The sequence below is a fragment of the Lagenorhynchus albirostris genome, chromosome 10 (genome assembly GCF_949774975.1).
Source record: "Lagenorhynchus albirostris chromosome 10, mLagAlb1.1, whole genome shotgun sequence".
NCBI classification, from domain to species: Eukaryota; Metazoa; Chordata; class Mammalia; order Artiodactyla; family Delphinidae; genus Lagenorhynchus; species Lagenorhynchus albirostris.
In genome coordinates, this window is record NC_083104.1 from 29,656,784 (window position 1) to 29,678,530 (window position 21,747).

The window sequence follows — 21,747 nt, forward strand, 5'->3', positions numbered from 1 at the left end:
CTGTTCCCTGGCTGTGTGCGAGCCAGCTGGCTTAGCCTGCGCAATTCATTTGAGTGACATGTTCATTGAATCAGAAGAGTTCAGGGTTGTCAGGGATGGTAAAGGGCAACTAGCAAAGCCATTCACCTTGACCCTCGTCTGCAGCATTCTCACCAAGCGATCAATCTCTGCTGGTGTCGCTCCATTGGGAACAGTAAGGGTACCTTTCTTACACCGTTGTTGCGAAGATTTAATGAGGGAATACGTGGAAAGTGCTTAGACCCATGTCTGCCATGTTATAAGTGCTCATAAATGCTGCTGTTTTTGCTATTAGGAGTATTCTGTGGGCCACCACCTCTGGAGACAGTGTATTTCCATCTTCATAGACCTCTCACTGTTAAAACACTTGTTCCTATACTGAGCCCAAAGCTAACTTTTATACTTACTAGTTTGTTGTAGTTTGGGCTTTAGGGATCATGAATAATAATGATGATGCCAATAGCTGCTTATTAACATTTACTGAGCACTTACTATGTGTCAGTCTCTGTATCCAGTGCATTGTCACATTTAAAAATCGTTGTAGATTACTTCAGAATACTCAAAAGTAGTAAGAAGAGTATAAAGGATGCCCATTTACCTTCAATCAGAATCAGTGGTTATCTTGATTTTGCCATACTTGCTTCATCTATACTCTTCTGATTTTGCTCACATATTTTAAGGCAGTTCTTAGAAATAGTTTGATCTTAACTCTGTGTACATTGGTCTGCATGTTTAAAAACTATAGAAATATCCTAATATAACTAGAATGCCATTATCATATTTAACAAACTCAATAGTAATTTCTTGATACAATGTTATATTCAAGTTTCTGTGATTGTTTCAAAATGTCTTTCTATCATCAGTTGATTAGATCAAAATCCAAATAAGATCTTCACAGTATATTTGCTTATTTATTTTACTACTCTTTTAATACAGTATTTTTGTGACATTGACTTTTTTTTTTTTAAAACTGGGTCAGTTTTCCTGTAGACCATTCTGTAATCTGAATTCTTCTGTTTGCTTTCCCTTGGTGTTATTTAACTTGTTTCTCTACCTTTTGTGTTTTGTAAAAAGTAAGTTAGCTCTAAGGAGGGTTGTGTAGTAGTGTAATTACTAACTACATCTGACTATTTAAATGAGTATCAGATAAAAGTTTTTAAAAATTAAATATTGAGGGGACTTCCCTGGTGGTGCAGTGGTTAAGAATCCGCCTGTCAATGCAGGGGACACGGGTTCGAGCCCTGGTCCGGGAAGAGCCCACATGCCACAGAGCAACTAAGCCCATGTGCCACAACTGCTGAGCCCGTGCGCCTAGAACCCGTGCTCCGCAACAAGAGAAGCCACCGCAATGAGAAGCCCATGCACGGCAATGAAGAATAGCCCCAGCTCGCCGCAACTAGAGAAAGCCCACGTGCACCAACGAAGACCCAACGCAGCCAGAAATATCTTAATTAATTAATTAAGTAAAAAAAAATAAATATTGAGTTGCTCCCTTGCTTCGGCCACATTTCAAGTGTAGCTTGGGTAGCATATGCGTAGAACATTTCCATCCTCGCAGAAAGTTCCACTAAGCAGTGTGGTCTAAGGATTGATTATTTTCAGATCCAAGCCCTGGCGTTTCAGATCCAAGCCCAAGCATTTGTAGTAGTGCCGTGTGCTTCATATCACATCTTGTAAGGAGGCACAATGTCTGGATGTCCCGCTCTTAGGGTCCTGAAATTGATCAGCACATTTAGGTAGTGACATCCTGGTTCCTCCATTATAAAGTTCCCATTAACCTTTTATCTAAAGCCAGAGTTCTTAAACTTTTTTGTCAGGGGTCCCTTTTGGCACTTTGCAAAACCTGTAGCTCTCTTCTCCCAATGGTTTTTAAATGAGGAAAATTAAGTCTATAAAAACACAAAGGAAATCGATGTTACTGAATAACTTCATATAATGTTAAAGAGCAAATTTATGATACAGTGAAATATACACTACTTAAGTACATAGTGAAGAACCAGAACCAGGTGGCAGGTATAATGACTGCTAGAATTTTGTAATCCTCATAGAGCTGATGGATCATTGTGGAGTAAATAATATTTCAAGGTATCTGCAATAACCATAAAGTTATCGCTTTATATTTTAAAAAATATGTGATAAACATTATGAAAAAATCATAAGCACTACTGTTACAATGGTTTGTTGATTACATTTGTGATTTAAGGAAATGTAAAATTTCAGTTAGAAGTTAGTGAAAACAAGTAAACACCTTTTCTTTTTTCTTTTTCATCTTTAGGTATTCCCTTTCTTCTCTCCATGTATCTTCCCTTAAGTGTCTCTGGAACTCTACCCCCCACCCCCCACAGGTTAAGAACCCCTGACCTAAGCCCTAATTTATCCATTAATAATTTTATGTAACTCAGTTGTCTCATTAGGGATTGAAAATGGTGGTTTGTGTAAATCTGTTATCCCTTTCACTTTTAGAGCTGAAGAACCTTAAATAACTTTCCATCTCTAGAGCTGTTTGGTTACCTTGAAATATACAGTTCAAACAGAATGAATACCCATTTTGCAGATGAGGTCACTGAGACTCAAAGAGTTTGTATTCCCAAAGTCAAATTGGTAAAATGTGGTAGAAATGGCACAGGAATCCAGATCTGGGGCACTCCACATCACACACACTGGATTCAAGTTCTCTCCTCTTCCACCATTTACTAGTTGCTTTCTGTTCTATTATTTACTTGGCAGTTAACCTGCATCTTCTCTCCTTCCTAAATGACAGCCTTTCCACTGCTATAGTTTGAAGATAGGCCCTTGTATATTCCTTTCCTTTTTCTCTGTTCTCCCATATCTATGCTTATTCCTTCTGTGAATGTGCTATATACTGTCCCTGGTGGTTCCCAAGTTGACAGAAAACTCCATGAGTAGCCTTGCCAACAAAGATCAGAGTGAGAAATCGCATCCCTCAACCCAATACCAGACTTGCATTCACAGTCTGAGATAAAAATGTGTTTTGTGGAAACAACATTTCTCTGTCGACTCATCTTGAGCTTATTCTCAACAAAAATTCCCAAGCTGTTTTCACATATGCTGCTGTAAAGTGAAACTCTTCCATCTTGTAGTTTAGCAAATGGTGGGCTGGATGTGGGGAGCTCACCCACTTGGAAGAATTCTCACGTTTAGATTTGTCTGAGGGCAAAACTTAGGAAAAGGAAGACAACCCAGAGAATTTTCCGTTTGTGAGTATGAAACATCATCTAGGAGAATAACAGCGATCTACCTTTTACTTATTAAAGTAAGATAATAGTTTCACTTTAATTCATTTATTGATTGGTCATTTATTTCAACGAACATTCATTCAAATAGTCATTCACTCAGACATTTCATCCACCCACCCACTCACCCACCCATTCATTCAGTGTTTAGGTGAGTGCTTTCTGTCCGGGAACTCAGTTGGGTACTAGGAAACAGATGAAAAATTGACTCCCGCTCTCAGTCCAGTTTATATTCTAGATAGGAAGTAAGTAAACATAAGGGGATACTACAATTCCAGCGTTTGAAACAGGTTCTTAAAGATACAAACATATGAAGAGTTACGGAAGAAGGGTGCTTTAAGTGCAATGGACAAGTCCCCTAAGAGGTGACCTGTGAACTGAGACCTAGCCAGGGCCTTTGGATTGAGGGATGAATGAGATGTGGCCTTTGTTTTTAAAGAGCTTTTAGACTGGTGGCAAGTGATGCCCTATGGAAAGAGCCTATCGTAGAGCATTGTGAGGGGAAGGCTATAGCTATGTCTGCATCTTCTTTGTTGTCTCAAACCAAAGATTTTGGCAGGAATTTTGCTTGTGGTTCTTCATCCATATGAAATAGAGGACATGCATGGTATTGACCTTACTGTTGTGTAATCCCCTGCCTTAATAGTTGCGTACAAGAGAACATTTGGTGGAGAAAACCTAATGCTTAATTTAAGGCAGAATTAATGATGCATTCAGGGGTCAGGAGGTTTGATAACAGCAGTTCTCAACTAAGCTATTCGGGGGAAAAAAATAAATTGTCAACTTTATTTTTGCCAGACAGTCTGTTGGGGGAATTCAGGAGCATATGACAATAGGTGTACCCTTCCTGGACAGAATGTTGGACGAATACATCTTTTTAAAGCCATTTATAGTCCTTGAATTTCCTCAACCCACTCTCTCCTACTATTACTGAGATGCACGCTGAATATGATGCTAGTTCCTGGCACAGGTTTTAAATTTGTGGCCCATTAGCCATAACTTTTATTTGCCCCACCCAGTGTTCTTCATGAATTTAAAGTACAGACAGTCTTCCCTGGGTACAGCACTGTGGGATTGAAAAATGGCCATTAAAACTGGAACCGTGGAAAGTAATCTTAATCATCAATGGTGAAAATTACGATGGTTCCATGACCTTTAAATTTTTCTTTTCTTTTTTTTTCTTTTGCGGTACGCGGGCAGGCCTCTCACTGTTGTGGCCTCTCCCGTTGCGGAGCACAGGCTCCAGACACGCAGGCTCAGTGGCCATGGCTCACGGGCCCAGCCGCTCTGTGGCATGTGGGATCTTCCCAGACCGGGGCACGAACCCGTGTCCCTTGCATCGGCAGGCGGACTCTCAACCACTGCGCCACCAGGGAAGCCCAACCTTTAAAATTTTCATCAAAACACTTAAAACTATTCTACTGTCTGTTAAAAGTGTATAGGAAAATAATAATATTAACACTAATACTTATACAGCATACTAATACTGGTACAGTGTAATTTAAAACATTAGAAATATTGAAAATTAAAGTGCATTTTTTTCCTTTGGAAAACACTTATCAAGAGTAGTTTGAACACCACTTGCCTTCTTTTTCTGGTAGTACGGCTTTCAACACAGACTGAGCATCTTTTCTATGCCTTGGCAAATTTCATACTCCTTTCAATTTCCAACTTTTTATCCTAAGTGCTCTCAATGTGGTAAACTACAAAGTTTTTTTTACGATGTTGAGTTTTTTGGTGGCATCACTTCCTCTGGTACATCTTCCATCCTTTCACCATAATAGCTTCGTACATTTTTGTCAGTAAGCTTGCCTTCATTAAGCTCCTGCGGCTGCACATCTCGTGAACAGCAGCATGGTTCCAGTAGTCGACTGTGTCTCCTGTAACTTCGTTTACATTCAATTCACATTTCACTTCCAGAATTATCACTTTTTGTTTCTTTGTTGCACTTGCATATTTGTTGGCCAGTTCCCTCTTCTGATTGTCTATTTTTATAAGAAGTCACCAAGGTTTAATCAGTGGAAGACCAGTAGGCAACACAACTGCATATTTTGCCGGCTGTGTGTGACTGAGTGACAGATGCACAGCGACAATCACTGACAGACTGAAAAAAGTGACATGGGATGCGAATAACATTGCAAATCTGTAATACTAATTCCTCTCAATTTGAATTTTCCTTTTCTTCCCCCTTTTCCTATATTAAGCTGAACCAGATGAGATTCTGACTAAGAGTTTCTTTTCAGAGAGAGGCTTGTGTTTTTTCCCTATACAGACATTAATGATGATGGAATCTCTCTACTCTGTGGCATAATATTTGAAATTGTAGCCTACTGGAGGAACTTTTAGTCATCAACAAGAAATGCGTGACACATTTTAGCAATGATTGTGATTCAAGAAATTTTAACTTTCTTTTAAGTGATGATGGCAAAGATGGCGGTGATGATGGTAACATTGGTAATGACAGAGATTGAGGCCAGTGTCTGATTCCCCATGCCAGAAGACTGTTGGGTGGCAAAGATATGTTTTTCATATCTGAGCATATAAAGAAAATGGGAGTGAGCTTTAGGATCCTGCAGGAGCAATGACAATATATAAATGTAAAACTCTTATGAAACTGTCAGAACATCTGTTTCCACAATTTTTGCTTTCCTTAGGCATATGCTTAAATATTTTTTTTGATTATATACAAAATGAAATTCAAATATGTAGAAATCTTGAGTTTAAGTTGGCATTTTTGTAGATCCTTTTAGATTATTCGGTCTCCTAATTTAAACATTAGGCAAACGGTATTATCTGCTGTGCTGTCTAAACACAGACCTTGAAAAACGATGGGCCGAAAAAAGTTACAAATTCTAAATGAACTTAAATATTTTAAACATTTTTAGAGGCTTGTTTTGTGTTTTGAGGGTTTTTTATTGTTAAAAATTATGTTTTGAAAAATTCAGACAGTTACAACTAGAGAGGACGAAGAAAGAATAACTAATTCCTAGACCCTGACTCCAGTGATGTTCTAAATTGTAATGCGGAAGGAAAATACAGAGATAATTTGAGAGAATGAACTGTGGCAAAATAAGGGTGAAGTTTTAAATGTGGAATCAGTGAGGTTCTAGGTTCTAAATGATAACACTGATGTTGGTGAGTAGTGGTATTTAAATCACAGATGCAAGTTGCAAAGAGGGGTATGCTGAACAGAGGGAGGTTTTTAAGGAATTCACTTCTGTTGACTTTGTTTGTTTGTTTTTTTTTTTTTTGCGGTACGTGGGCCTCTCACCGTTGTGGCCTCTCCCGTTGCTGAGCACGGGCTCCGGATGCGCAGGCTCAGCGGCCATGGCCCACGGGCCCAGCCGCTCCACGGCATGTGGGATCTTCCCGGACCGGGGCACGAACCCGTGTCCCCTGCATTGGCAGGCGGACCCTCAATCACTGCGCCACCAGGGAAGCCCTGACTTTGTTTTTAAGCAACCATTGTTCAGCTTTTACTTTATGGTCTGAAATATGCTATTCTTTAGAAGCAAACAAAACTCCAAAACCCCCAACCTTATAACACTCTTGTAAAGTTGGTATAAATATTAACCCAGCATTAACAGTGACACTAGGCTAAGAGATTTGAGGAAGAAAGAGTGGCTCAGATGGAGTTTCTTGTCTGAAACTCTCTATTTCTGAATACATTTCTTCTATTATTATTGTTTTAGAGAAGTCAGAGCCTCTTGTGTCATTGGCAGTTGACTTTATTAGAAGAGTTTAAGCAGATGGAAAGAACAAAACTTTTTTCCCTTTGCAGGCTTTGGGGGTTTAGTAAATAAATGCTGAGCTATATTTGCATACAAATCGCTATCATGAAAAAGCATGCTTTCTTGACACTCTGGCAATGTTGTTCATTGCTGAAATATTTATTTTTAATGAATTACCTTTTTGTTTTTAGAGGCTGCCTGATTAACTTATTCTATTCTGGAAGTTACCAGAGTTACATTAAAATGTCTTTTGCTTCCTGTTCTGGAAACATTTGGAAATCACTTGCTACTTAGAGTTTTCACTCTTCTTTTTTTCCCCTCCTAGAATTTTCTGCATTTGTATTGTTGTTAATGATTTAGCCCATTCTTTCATTTTAAATGGATCACACAGTCATTTTTGTGTCCCGCTGTCTTTTGTTGGAAGAGACATGTCTTAAATTGTTCACTGCTGAATCAGATTAAAATTACTTTAGTGTTAGGCTATTTAAAAAAATCTTTAGTTTGTCTTTTGTGGAGGGTTCATTCTCATGAACACATTGCTCAAACACAGAGTCAACTTTTTTTTCACTCTTCAGGAGTGTGTCTATTAGATTCTAAGCTAAAATGAATGAAAGTGTGAGCCTGTTTTTAATCACTCTTGGGGACAAATTTCAGATAATTCTGCTAATTTAAATGAGTGATTCTTATCTTTGTTGGAGTCAGGAGACGGAATTTTTTGCATAATGAAGACTATAGGAGAACAACACACACACACACCATTTTGCAAACAATTTCAGGAGATTCATAGAAGCCCTGGAGTCCATCTACACACCCAGGTTAGGAAAGTCTGTTTAGTTGGTTTCGGGAAATGTAAATTCAGGAAGGTAGGGTCTCTAAATGGTGAGCCATATGACCTAGCCTCCCTTCCCCAATCTCCTAAATTATATCACTTTCCCCACGCGTACTCAGGCCAAAACCCTGGAATCTTCTTTGATCTCCCTCTTTCCTTTGCCTCCCACTCACATCCGTAAGTCCTGTTGCTCCTGCCTCAGAAATGTATCTCAAATTCTCTGCACCTCCACTGCCACCACCATAGTTCAGACCTGTTTTGAATCTCTTATCTAGTCTCCCGTAAAGGCGTCCACAGTGGCATTCAGCTTTCATCCTTGCTTTGATTGAATATTTATTTATTTATTTCCGTACACAGCATTTAGAATGATCTTTCTAAAAGAGAACTCAGATTCTGTCATAAACCTCCACTCCCCACTGGCTGAAATGTTTTAGAGGCTTCCCCAGGCACAGAGAATAAATCCAAACTGCGAGCCAAGGCTGCAGAGAGCTTGCACACTTTGCTGACACCCCAGATAGGCAGGCCAAGCGTGTTCCCCGTTGAGCAGTGTCGGCTTGGAATGTGCTTGCCTTTGCGTCAATGCATCTCTGTTTTTCCCTGTCAACCCTTGTCTCTTTCACAATAGAGACTGCATTTTGATCTGTTTCTTGCCTTTCGTTTGCTCACTCTCTAGAATGTACACCTTTGGAGGGGAAGGGATGCATACGGCTGGTGTGTGCTGTTTTCTCAGTGTCTTACACATTACCTACCAGATAGAATGATCTTAATTAGTTCCTACTTAATGAATAAATGAAAAACATACGAAGTCCTAAAAAGTGTTTTGTCTTTACCCTTTCCTCCAAAATTTGGCTTTATGGGCTTCCTTTAGTAATTCACTGAGAAGGTCATTTGTTAAACACTTGTTGAATACTTTCCACTGTGAAATATTCTCACATCATTTCTCTCAGATTGCTAACTCACAGAGGATGGGCATTTTTGGGGGGGTGGGCGGTTAAATTCAGAATCTGTGAGAATGCCAGGTAAGTATAATGAAGGCTCTCTTTCTGTTTTTTGAAAGAACTTATTCTTCTGTCAACATTTATATTTGTCACAGAAGAGATTTCATCACTGTCACTAAAAGAGCATACAACATTGTTATTCTCAGATCTCTCCAAGCTCCAGTGAGTTAATGGTCTACAGGTTTTCCACTTAAAATGTAAGCACCGCCTTTGGTATGTGAGGGAAAGTCATCTTATATTTATTGTTTGCTATGCCTTTAGCTGGGTGTCTTTTATTTTTTAAATATTTTTCCATAGTAAAGGATGGACTGTTTTATTTAGACTAAAAAAATTATTAATAAAATTTTTAAATGTTACTTTCCACTTACAGTTAATTAAAAATATTGGCTGCATTCCCTGTGTTGTGCAGTACATCCTTGAGCCTGTCTTACACCCAGTAGTTTGTACTTCCCACTCCTCCACCCCTATATTGCCCCTCCCTCCCCCTCCCCGCTGGGAACCACTAGCTTATTCTCTATATCTGTGAGTCTGCTTTTTTATTATATTCACTAGTTTGTTTTATTTTTTTAGATTCCATATATAAGGAGTATCATGTAGTATTTATCTTTCTCTGACTGACTTATTTCACTTAGCATAATGCCCTCCAAGTCTATCCAAGTTGCTTGGCAAATGGCAGAATTTCCTGCTTTTTTTTTTTTTTTTTTTGCAGTACACGGGCCTCTCACCGTTGTGGCCTCTCCCGTTGCGGAGCACGGGCTCTGGACGCGCAGGCTCAGCAGCCATGGCTCACGGGCCCAGCCGCTCTGCGGCATGTGGGATCTTCCCGGACCGGGGCACGAACCCGTGTCCCCTGCATCGGCAGGTGGACTCTCAACCACTGCGCCACCAGGGAAGCCCAGAATTTCCTGCTTTTTGTGGCTGAATAGTATTCCATTGTATGTGTGTGTGTGTGTGTGTGTGTATATATATATATATATATATATATACCACACCTTCTTAATCCATTCATCTGTTGATGGACACTTAAGTTGCTTCCATACCTTGGCAATCGTAAATAACGGTGCTATGAACATTGGGGTGCGTGTGTCTTTTCGAATTAGTGTTTTTGTTTTTTTCAGATATATACCCAGGAGTGGAATTGCTGTGTCATACGGTAGTTCTATGTTTAGTTTCTTGAGAAACCTCCTTACTGTTTTCCACAGTGGCTGCACCAATTTACATTTAGCTGGGTGTCTTTTTGATTAGGAATTTAGGACTTAGCTTTTTTTTTTTTTTAAGTGCATTTCCCTCAGTTATTTTCATGTAAGTAAGTTAAGTCTGGTCTGGTTCAGTTGTCTCTTAGAAAGTTTTCCTAGATTAAGCAATGAAGAAGCACACATGCCATCTGCTCTTCCATCAAATATTCATTAAAGGCCTACCCTGCATCAAACACTATGTATGGTGCCAGGTGAACCTGACTGCTAGGGAATGTTTCATATCTTCTAAGAATGTGCTACCTGCTAAATATTCCCTTTTAAGGTCTTCTTCTTTCTTCTCCCATTTTCTATTTCTTTTCTCCCATTAAGGAGTCTCTCTGTTCTATATTTATAGTTTGGCTGCTCTTTGCTTTCATGTGGTATCTGAACTGTGATGTTAGGTTGCTCCATTGGCCTGTCCAACTGCGCTGAAGATCTGATGGGAAATGGAATTTTCAGTGGCTCTTCAGGGGCGTAAACAAACCTGCAGTTGGAATCCATGCTTTTTAGGACCTGATAGAACTTGCCCTGGAAGGATGCTATCTACACGGGAGCTTGGGTTTCGATCTGGCCACCCCATAGAAGGAGAAACTCAACGTGCTCTCTCCTTATTCCCAAACTGGGTAGAATATAAATGTGTACATGGTAAAGTGCTGTTAAATTATTTATCTTGCTTGTGGTTTTCCAGCAACTCTCCCATGAATTGCACATCTTTAGCATTACTTTCTGATCTATACTAGACGAAAAAGCTTTTCACAGAGTTTTTGAAGTGATTCTCACAGCAGAGTGTATGTGTGGTTTTAAAAAAATTTTTTATATCACTCATTGGAAATGATCCTTAAATATTTCTTTCAGCTGCTGAGCGTACTTTATTCCTCTTCTATTGAAACACTTCTCCAACTCTTAACACCTAAGAGCGTTTTTACAACATTGTCATTGTGGTGTGTTCTCACCCCTGTGTTGGCACATTATGGACAGATACTTCTGCGTGGCAGTAAATTTCTTTTTCAATACTCTCCTAACCAGAGTGATTTAAAGTTCACATACTTCTGTATATTTGCAGGACTGTACCAATAATACTGAATTTTTGTAATGGTTATTCAGAGACATTGTAAGACCTAGAAATGATTCCATATCATTAAGGAAAGGGAAAAGGAGTCTTGGAAAAAGTATTTATTTTGCTTTCTAATTAAAGAATGGCAGATCTTTTGTGTATATGCTGGTATTCTTCCTTCCCTCATGGCAGCTAAAACGAATAAATCTCCCCATTCTTCCCTCCTTATCCCTGTCAAGGCCTCAGAATCCTCTTCACCATACTGTTCTAAGCAGCTACACAAATTATTTGGAGTTAGCAAAAGAGATGAAACCCATTTAACTTGCTGTAGTCCCTGGGAGAACAGGTGATGAGCAGAGCCCCCACTGACCTGTAGGGCTGGTCCTGGTCCTGAAAGCACAGTGACATTGCTGGTTGCCTTGCAGAAGGAGAGAGAGCTTTGAGGTCTCACACTGGCAGTTAAATGCTCTAGTTTGTAATTGACATAATCACTTCTGCTCACGACTCCTTGGCCAGAATGCCTTCAGCTTCACCCAAGCACAAGGATACAGGAAGTATAATCCTGTCATGTGCCTGGAATGGCAAGAATGGAAATCGTGAGCCAGTTTCACTAATGACTGCCATGTTCCATTTGATGTATTTTAATGCTCAGCTTCTCAGCATATTTCACTAGGCAGAAGGCCCTCTTGCTTTGCTCATATGATTCGTAGGATATTTACTCTACTTTTTGGTTAAAAAGCTGAGATCTTCAGGCATCTCTGTGTGTAGGTAAAGGAGGCTCAGTAGTCCCAACATCCTTTGGAACAGTTGTCGTATGTAGGGTTCTGCAAAAAAAGAAAAACAAAATAGTCTTACTGCTTAAAGAAAAAAAAAGCATATGAGAAATGCTGCTTAGTATCTCTCTCTTTTTTTTTTAAGTCAGAATGCACGTTAGTACATGATACATCCTGATGAGTCCTGCTGTAAAGAAACCTATTTTGCCTCATTTCATTCAGTGTTTCTTAATCTTCTTTGACTACACAATATTTTTTTTCTTCTATCATGTGTAATAACATCTCATGGAAGCAGTGTTCTGGGGAACCACTGTAGTAAACACTGCACTAGGTACCTGGAGACTTTTATCACCTTGGGAAGCATTGAAACAGCATGGACAATTTTACTGCATGGCCCAGGATTCTCACTTTAGAACTGTGTGACCTTGGATATATAGTATCACTTTTTTTGACCTTTGCTTCTGAATGTGGATAAATGGGGGTGATATTATCTACCTCAATGCATTGCTGATTATCACTAGGACGTAATAGGCCGCAAACAAATGTTGTATATTCTCCCCTTCCCTTACTGATATCATTTACTTTCTCCCACATATTTAGTTTAATATAAGCATGTAACTTTTTTTCCGATTCTGATTCTCTTAGGATAATCAATATAGTATTCTTTTGCCTTGAAATATTCACAGACGACGCGAAATTTAAACCAGAGAATCTGCACCAGAGTGCATCCTGGCTGCGGGCTCCTGTTTCATTTTACTTTCTTTGAAAGCCACCCATTTACTTCTCTGTACGAATATGATTCTCCCCTCTAAGCATCCAGATCGGTGCAGAAGTTTGGGAATTGCTCAGGGCAGATCTGCCAGGGGAAAGATACCTGATTCCTCTCCCACAGTTGACTAAGGACTTGCTGTATCTTTGGCCCAAAGCATTCTCCAGGACACAACATGAGAATTCTAGAAGATACTTGTGAGGTGCTTGCATTGAGATCCAGGTATGAGCAGAATACTATCATTATCTTAATTACATTGTGCTGGAACTTATCATACTCTGCAAATTAAATTTGCTTAAAATTACATTCATGCCATTTATGCTTATGGTTGATGAATATTCTATGAAGTCTTGAGTTACTGAAGTGGGTTTGTTAATATCCCATAAAGAAAGGTGTGGCCCAAACTGTCAAGACGCTTCTTCAGAATTGTATTGGTTCATTTTTTGGACAATATTTCTACCTTTCTGCTTAAAAAAAAGAATCACAGAATTACCTACATTGCGAGTAGTAGATTACTTTTGAGATGCCACCTACTTTGATTCAAAACTCCGCAACTGTGCCACTTAAATCAATTGAATCTTTTCTCAAAAATACCTCACAGTCATCCTGGTGTTGTTTTTTGAAGTGACATTAAGAATTATTTTAAACATTTGCAAGGACTAGGATTATTTATTAGAGCAAGTAATTCGTTACACGGGGTCACAGAAGTCTGCAATGCAAACTGGGAAGTTCCTTGTCTGTCATTAAACTACATACTGATCTACAGTAGAGATGAATACAGACTCTTCTTTTTTTATTAGTTCAGAAGAATGACTAATTCTTCATCATATTATTTGATGTCGACTTATTCCATATTCATACATACACATGCTAATCGGCTTCATTGGGATCAGTGATATTTTGATGGTTTGATTTATTTTAGTGACTTTTCTGTTCTGAATCCCTAGAGTAGATCAGATTTGGCAAAATAGATGGGAGCAAGTCTGAGCAACCCTGAGAATAATATTCTGCTGTTGTCTTTAACTAATCATCTGAATCAGTACATTTCCATTTCTGTGTCATGACTCTATATTTAAATATTTCATATTTGTCATGGAAATGCTCATAAAAATTATTTTTTAAATCATCAGCTATTATCTTTGATGAGCAAATTTCAAACTTATCAAATTTTTTGGAATAACAGTGTAGCAACATAATGATCATTTGATATTGTTGGGACAGTTCTCACTTTTACAGCATCTCATTTTGTTCTTGATTCCACCAGACCTTTGCAGTTGTTTTTGTGGTTCACGACAGTTGTTGGCTATCAGCTGGGGTACCTTAGTTCTCTTTCACTTGGCTCCTGTCTCCAGTAGCCTAGCTGGACTTTTTCCACAGCGTGTTGGTCTCAGGGTTCCAAAAAGGCAGAAAAAACAGAAGTTGCAACGTCTGTTAAGGCCTGACCTTGGAAAGTCACATAGCAACACTTTGATCACATTCCACTGGTCAAAGCAAGCCACAGGCCAGTCCAAACTCAGTGGGAAGGGAAATAGACTCCAACTTTTGGTGAGAGGAGCCGCAAAGTCACTTTGCAAAGGGGCATGTAGGATGGGAGGGATTCTTGTGCTAATGTTGGTGAATAAGCTACCACAATGTCTTCAGGTGTTTCATTGGTGTAAAGATTCCATTTCATTTCTTTCTTGCATTGTGTGTATCCTGAACTGGCTGTGTGTCAGCAAGAGTTCAGCACAGGGTCTGGTATGTTGCCACGTCACTTTAACGTGGCAAAAACACCCTACATGTTCATGCAAAAGGACAGAGACAGTCACTTCTGGGCTGATGGTGAGAGTGGAGAAGAAGAGGGAGAGAAAAGGCATTCCCTAGTTTCTGGTAGTCCTTGGTGATATAAATGATGCTATGAGAAAGTCAATGGCTCCCAATAATTAGACTGTCCAACAGGCAATGGGATTTTCAGTGTGTCCGACAGCCTGACTCATTGACATAGACTGTAATACCTAATCTTCCTCCTATCTGTCAACCCAGGGGAGCCCGAGTTACCTTGAAGAAACTGAAGCTCAAAGCTGGAAAAGGGCAAAAATTCAGGTTCTGCATCCCTCTTACTTCCTCCCGCTGATAAAGATGTTTCTCTCATCCTCGATCCCCTTGTTCACAGTTCCCTGTTAAACAAGGGCATTCTCAGGGCTTCCTTTGCCCAGCACTGAGGCCTCCTTCCACCGTGGGGTTGTACGTCCCCTCTGCTTTCTTCTTTTGAGGCTGGGTTTTTCTCAGGCAGTTAGCAGTTTTGCACAGTCTGTTTGTATTTCATGAAGTGTGATTCTCTTCCATGAACAGAAGGACTCTGCGAATAGAGGGCACACTTTTAATGAGAGGACCGGACCGTCAGAGACTGAGTCATGAAAGCTATACAAAGTGTAACATCACAATGCTATGCTTAATAACATGGACTTTGGAATCAGACAGATTTGGGTTGAATTCTAGTTTTAGTCTCCTACGGAGTGTACTGTCTTGCACAGATTTCTTATTTTCTGAAGGGCTGTAATTTCCTCATCCGCAAAATAGGAATTATAATAGTCCTCCATTGGTTTGTTGGAAAGATGAAATCAACGAGAGTCCATATATAAATGAAACGGTGATTTTGGCCAAAGGAAGAATACCCGACAACTTTCTTTGATGCATAAATTGCTAGGCCATTTTCAAGGATAGGTTTTGGTCCAAATTTGGAGAAATAGTTTCTGATTTTAGAAAATGGGAATGCAGGACCATCCTGAAAAGTTTGTCTAACACCCCTAGGCAGAGTTAGATCCTGACTTCTCTATGCTCCCACAACATTCTGTACTGATTTCTATCAATAGCACTCATCTCTCAGCGTCGTATGATCTGTTTATGCTACATGATAGTTTGGGATAATAGAGTGCAAACACTTCAAGGTCAGTTACTCTGTCACATTTGTCTTGGCATCCTAAATTTTCACACAAACGCTAGACTGAAAGGAGGCTGTAGTTGTGGGGTGGATGGATGAGTGAGTTGCCAGCCAACCCTCTGTTTGGTTCACTCTCCTGTTTGTGAAGTCCGCTTTAAATCTCATCTGCACTAAAAAGTCTTCTTTGATTTTCCTCTGCTGTGAGAAATCCCTTTGTCGACCATAGGAACTAAATCATAATTATTGACCTTCTCTTCTTTAAAAAAAACTGTTATTACTAAATGAATGTGCCTCCTTTAGACAATAGGGAGAGGCCAGATCCCATTTGATAATCTCTTTCACAGGCTTTCAGACATAATGAGTACTGGATAAACACATTAAATTCAATTGAGTAGATTACCTTCTTTGAGGGTTCTCATGCACGTTGGCTAAAAAGTCCCTTCAGAGGTGTTAATTCTACGCAGAGAGGACCCAGGGGAAAGTGTGTTCTTGTAGCCCATGCGCAATATGGGATTTGCCCGCTAGCAAGGCCTAAGAGTCTCCAAATTAAATTATATTGCACCTGTGATATTACCTTAAAACAAGTGGCATATAAACAGTGGCAGAAGAATTTCAAGAGCCGTCTGCTGTTCTTCAAAATTAATTTGCTTTCCCTGAGTTGCTTGTCTAGGAACAACATGGTACCCACCATCTTTGGGTAATATGGTATTTTCTTCTAAGGCTTGTGCACTTGTTTTGAGGAAATAATTGTATTTTCAGAAGAATTTGTGAATAACACTGTTTCGGTGCTCTCACGTGTTTGCAGATCACGTGCTTCCTTTTTCCATTTGGTAGTGGCAGAAACTCCTTGAGTTGTAATGGGGATACTGTAATATGTAATGGGGATAATGTAATACTCGTGACTTATCTATGTGGTGTCAATACCACAACACATTTTATGGTTGTGATTAGTCTTTCAAAGCATCAGAATTATTACAGAGTCATGAAAATGTTCTACCGTGTTGACATATTTTTCTTAGAAAAGTAATTTTTTTAAGATACGTAATATTTTTCTAATATGCTATTCAGATAATATTGTAGTCCTCAATTTAGGAAAAGAGGAATACCCTCCCCCCACAATACTTTCAGTTTCCTTAATTTTTTTCTGATGTGATTCCTCTAAGTCAAGGGCTGACACTTCAAGGCCCACGGGCCAAATCTGGCCAGGCTCCTCTTTTTGTATATAAAGGTTTCCTGGGATATAGCCACACCTGTTTGTGTTCGTATTATCCATGGCTCCTTAGGCATATGGCCCACCAAACCTAAAATATTTACCATCTGGCCCTTTGCAGAAAAAGTTTGCTGATCTGCTTTGACTTCTTTATGAACCTCTTTATATTTTCAGGTAGCCATGGGATAATTCATCCCACTCAGAGGTTCCCCATGGTTACTCTAGAACCCTTGCCTTACTCAGGTGCCCCGGGTCCCCACTGCATTGGGCAGCCCTCTGTGCTTCTATCTGTGCCCCCGATAGTACTGCGGTTGTGTGTTTCAGTGCCTGTCTCCTGGACCGGAAGGGCAGGAACACCTTCTTATTCTCCTTTGCTGTTCCCAGAGCCTAGTACAGTGTCCACACTTAAGTGATGCTCATTGTTCATTGAAGGAACAAATGAGTTACACGTCTCAGTCACAATATAAAGCAGCATTTTAATAGGTACAGTTTATCTGAGACTCTGAGTATTCTAGAAACTACTTCTTTCTAGTTATAAAAGGGTTTTTTAAAAAGGCTTTTACCTTCACAATTTTATTTCCTTTGGGCTCATGTGAAAATTAGTTTATGTTAAAAATGAGTTTACATTTCTCCAGTTTTCATCTAACATTAGTTCTAACCATGCTAGATCTTAAGGATAAACTTCTTTGAATTAAAAAAAATATATTGCAGACTATCTCAATCTTGTATAGATGATTGAAAAGTAAATGAATGTCATCTCCATTTTGTCAGGGTTTTAGTGCTCAGAGGTGGCTGATACAAGGGTCTGGTTTATTATTTATTCTCTCATTCCAGCAAGACTTCCTAAGCATCTCTGGTGTTGTAGGTGGTGGTGAAAGAGCAGTAAACAAGACAAAGCCTTTACTTTTGTGGAGCTTCCTTTCTCATCTGGGTACATAGTAACCAGCCAAGAAAACCACCAGCTGGTGGCAGGGGGGCTGTGAAAAGATTAAAATAGGGTGATGTAAGAGTGAGAAAGCAAGTAGCAGTTTAAAGTCCCCAGCAGCTAATTGTTCTTTTGAGAGAGTGGCATTGGAATTAGGTTCTGAATGATAAGAAAGAAGCGGCCATGTGACGATCAGGGGGAATTGATCTAGGCAGAACAAATAACCAGGACAAAACCCCCAAATCTAGGAAGGAGCTTAGTGTGTTTGAAGAACAGAAAGAAAGCAAATATGGCAGATGTATAGTATGCTAGAGAGGAGTAAGGAAAAAGAGGCTCAGGAGGTAGGTAGGCATCAGTCAGGATGCAGCCTACGGTGAGGTTAAGGCTCAGGCTCTTGTCTTCTCTGGTTGTAAAGGAACTGAGGGAAGACAGTTGATGCTGACTTTCTGATGCCCAGTTAGTGCCCAGAATGGCCCCAGGGAGTGTGACGGTTAGCGAATCTGCTACTGGCCAGGTCAGCTTCTCACACTGCAACCAGAGGCTCCAGAGCCCCACGGTGTGTAATGCCAGACCCAGCTACCTCCGTGTAGAGTGATGTGGAACCCACCTGTGTGGCCATTCCTAGGTTGAGATGGCTGTTTGGCCATCCTCTGGGTCCCAACAGAACAAAGACAGTGATCACCCACATGACCACCTGCAGAAGTAAGCACCCTTGAGAGTAATCTCCATTTCATCTTATTTTTTGCATCAAAATGTCTGTGTGATAAGATGACCTTTTAACAAAAGGTTGGGTTGCAGGGAATATTATGTCAGGACAATGTTGCCTAAATGGGTTGCTGAAAAATATTCACCTAAATGAGAATGTGCTTAGCTGTTGAAATCTTTTGTGATATGTTGTATTTCTATATTAATATTCAGTTACCGTAAAAAATGTATGTGATGTATCACCCTGCGGTTAGGTATGTACAGGATAGAACATCTCACACGTTCAACCATTTTGGTTCCGTTCCATAAACAGTTTGATTCGTTAAACTCGGGTCAAGCTGATTCTTAGCACCGGGTAAGAAAATGGACAGGTAATAAGATACAGTTTTTTATGGCATTGGAAAAAACCTTTCAGATGTCATTGATATCATTAAAGTAACATTAGACACAAAAATTGCCAGGTTCATTCCATCAGTTTTCACGGTAAGCAGTTGTTTCAATAGAATGTTATTCCCTTCCCCACCTAGTTGCTGTGTGCAGACATAGCCAGCCACAGTAATTATGAATATTGTTGGAAGCTTGCAAAATTGTCATCTTGCTGTGGTTTGGTGAAGTCAGAGCCTAAGGGAGGGTGTAAATTAAAGCAGGGAGGAGGAAGATGGGGAAAGGGCTCTTTTAACAGCAAAAAAAGCAACTCAGTGGGAGTGGAGGCTGGCAATCAGCTCAGACGAAATGAAAGGAAATTCTCCATTTCTAAATGGTTCATTGACCCATGATAATAAAGCAGCCCTTCCAGAGAAGGATAATTATCTTTTTAAGTATCAGATGCCCTGTGGGTGAAGGCCTCCCTGCTCCTCTCTTGAAAAATGAACTCAGATTAAACAAATACTCATTTTCCTAGTTTACCGTTGACATAAATTTCCTGATTATGAGCAAAATTAATCAGTTTTCCCTCTCTTTTTCCCCCTGTCTTATGGAAATGAGGCCCGCCCAGCTGAGCTCAGTGCATTTCCCCTTGGGTCCTGAGTCCTACCAATAGTGTGGTGGGCTAAAATGCTTGACATTCTGGTGAGACTAGCAACTGTAGACTTGTGGTTTTATTATGCCCCTTAGCTGCTTGGCTCAAAGCAGAAGCATGTTCTTTTAAAACAAGAAAAACGAAAGAAACAGAAAAGAACATTAGCTTTTTTTCTCCTGCTGGTACCTGAAAACTCAACAAAAATTAATGTAGCTTGTGTGTGTATACACATGTATGTGTACATGTCTATATGTGTATACCATACACTTATGAGTTCAAATACAAAAAGGAACTGAAACGTTATTGATGATGTGACGCTGAATGTTTATTTGCTACCAACAAATGATCAAACTTGCATCCTTTTTCTCTAGAATATGTTATTTGTTCAGACCAATAATGTAAATATGTTGATTTGTCTGACTAATAGAATACATTAAGATGGCTTCATTCGCACAAGCAGACACCCCTTGTTTTAACTTAATGATTTGCCTTCAACTGCCTTCTTGAATTCTTAGTCATCAGTTTGAGGAATGCTTGTCATCAGCTGCTTAACCGTGTGGCACATCTCCTTGTTGTAAATGAAGTTCACTGAACATTTTCAGAATCTCTATACTCCTTTTAAAAATAAAATACTATTGTCTTTTGATTACATATTTCTCTACAGAGATATTGAAATTAAAGTTTTGATTGTGATGCTCTTCCTAGAAAAACCAACTGAATATTCCAGTTGCTTTTCCAACCCAGGGCCTTTGGCTGCTTGAGAATAGGGGTCAGGAGATAACGGTCCAGAATAGATCCTGCCTCATGGCCTAATTATTTCAGCCAGCACTTAAGTCTCTCTGAACACTGATGTCTTTGTCTCTTAAGAGAATTTCTTCAGTGCGCCATAGCTTCTCCTTTAAAGTGTAATGAACCACGTTTGCAAGCTCTCTTTGAACTCCTTGGAGTTCAGTGGTTGGTAAATATTTGTTCTTTTATTCCTTAGCCTTTGCGAGTTCAGGCCCTGGGCCAAGGGGCTTCAAGCCTGTGGGTATAAACTTCTTGGTAAAAATGGTCCCTAAAGCAAGCAGAGTATACCTTAACAGACCTCACTGCAGATGTCCTCGTGTGTCCCCTCCGGCCAGTGGAGCGCTTCCGAGACCTGCATCGCAATGAAGTGGCCGACCTGTTCCTGGCAGCACAGAGAGTCGGGACGGCAGTGGAAAAGCATTTCCAGGGCACCTCTCTCACCTTTTCCGTGCAGGTGAGTGTACAGATAGCTCGCTCATCCAGGGCCACCCTACTATCCACAAGGCTCCGACGTGGACTTGGTGAACAGGGTGGAATATCAGTGGAGGCAATGTGCGCAGGGTTGTTGACCAAGCAGCTGGGAGTACTGGACGTGTGATGTATGTGATGAGCATGAAGACATTCCAGATCTTTTATTGGAACTGGGGCTGGACATGTCATTTTGATTCCAGGAGAAATATGTTTTGAGCCCTGCTCTATTTCTAGGGGAATAGAGATATGCAGGTTAGGTAGGGCCTCGCCCTCACAAGGCTGACCTTTTTAATTCAGCCTCAGTGATTGATTATGGATTGCTTATGGGATGAAGCTGGATTGATTGAGTGTTCGGTGTGGCCTCCTTCCTGGTAAAGAAGCTAGACCCCCAATCCCTAGAGATCTTTAGGCTGAGTTTGAGCCAACGCTTGTCAGTGTGGGAGGAGGTCGGCGGTGGGTCATCAGCTGTGGGAACTGAGTGAATCTTCAGGTAGTAATATACCATGAGCCCCTTCCTATCGCCCATGGAAAGAGCTGCGGGTATCTATACGTAATTAAAGCCCTGTGTGGCCTTGAGATTTGATGACTCTCCAAAAACCCTTTGGAAAGAATGGATGGTTTCATGATGCAAGAACTTGTCCTCAGTGCTTTAGGCAAACCGGATATTTATCATCCTCCCTCTACCCTCCTCAGCTCTCCACCACAGACTTTAAAAGAGAACAGATAGAGAAGGCCACCGTTTTCAGGTCGTGAAAGACGCTGACTAGAAATGTTCATCTGCTTTTTTTTTTTTTTTTTTTTTTTATTGGCCGCGCCATGCGGCCTGTGGAATCTTAGTATCCCGACCAGGGATTGAACCTGTGCCCCGTGCAGTGGAAGCAAGGAGTCCTAACCACTGGATGACCAGGGAATTCCCTCATCTGCATTCTGTAAAAAAAACCTTTTGCCACCATGTCTGTGTCAAGAGTATCTAAACTTCCTTGTAAAGTACTGTGTGTGGGGTGTGTTGTGTGTGTGTGTGTGTGTCTGTCTGTCTGTCTGTGTGTAT

General features: G+C 40.2%; 1 protein-coding gene across 19 annotated transcripts in view; it reads left to right on the forward strand.

The window, feature by feature from the left end:
- FHIT (fragile histidine triad diadenosine triphosphatase) overlaps positions 1-21,747 on the forward strand; it is a 1,440,192-nt gene that overhangs the window by 1,150,979 nt on the left and 267,466 nt on the right. For 18 of the 19 annotated variants that reach the window (XM_060163986.1, XM_060163991.1, XM_060163995.1 and 15 more), the window contains one exon: positions 20,537-20,682. In XM_060163986.1, the coding sequence (XP_060019969.1) occupies positions 20,537-20,682 (146 nt within the window). Of the gene's footprint in view, positions 1-20,524; positions 20,683-21,747 lie in introns of all 19 variants that reach the window. The other variant, XM_060164003.1, reaches the window with a different exon arrangement.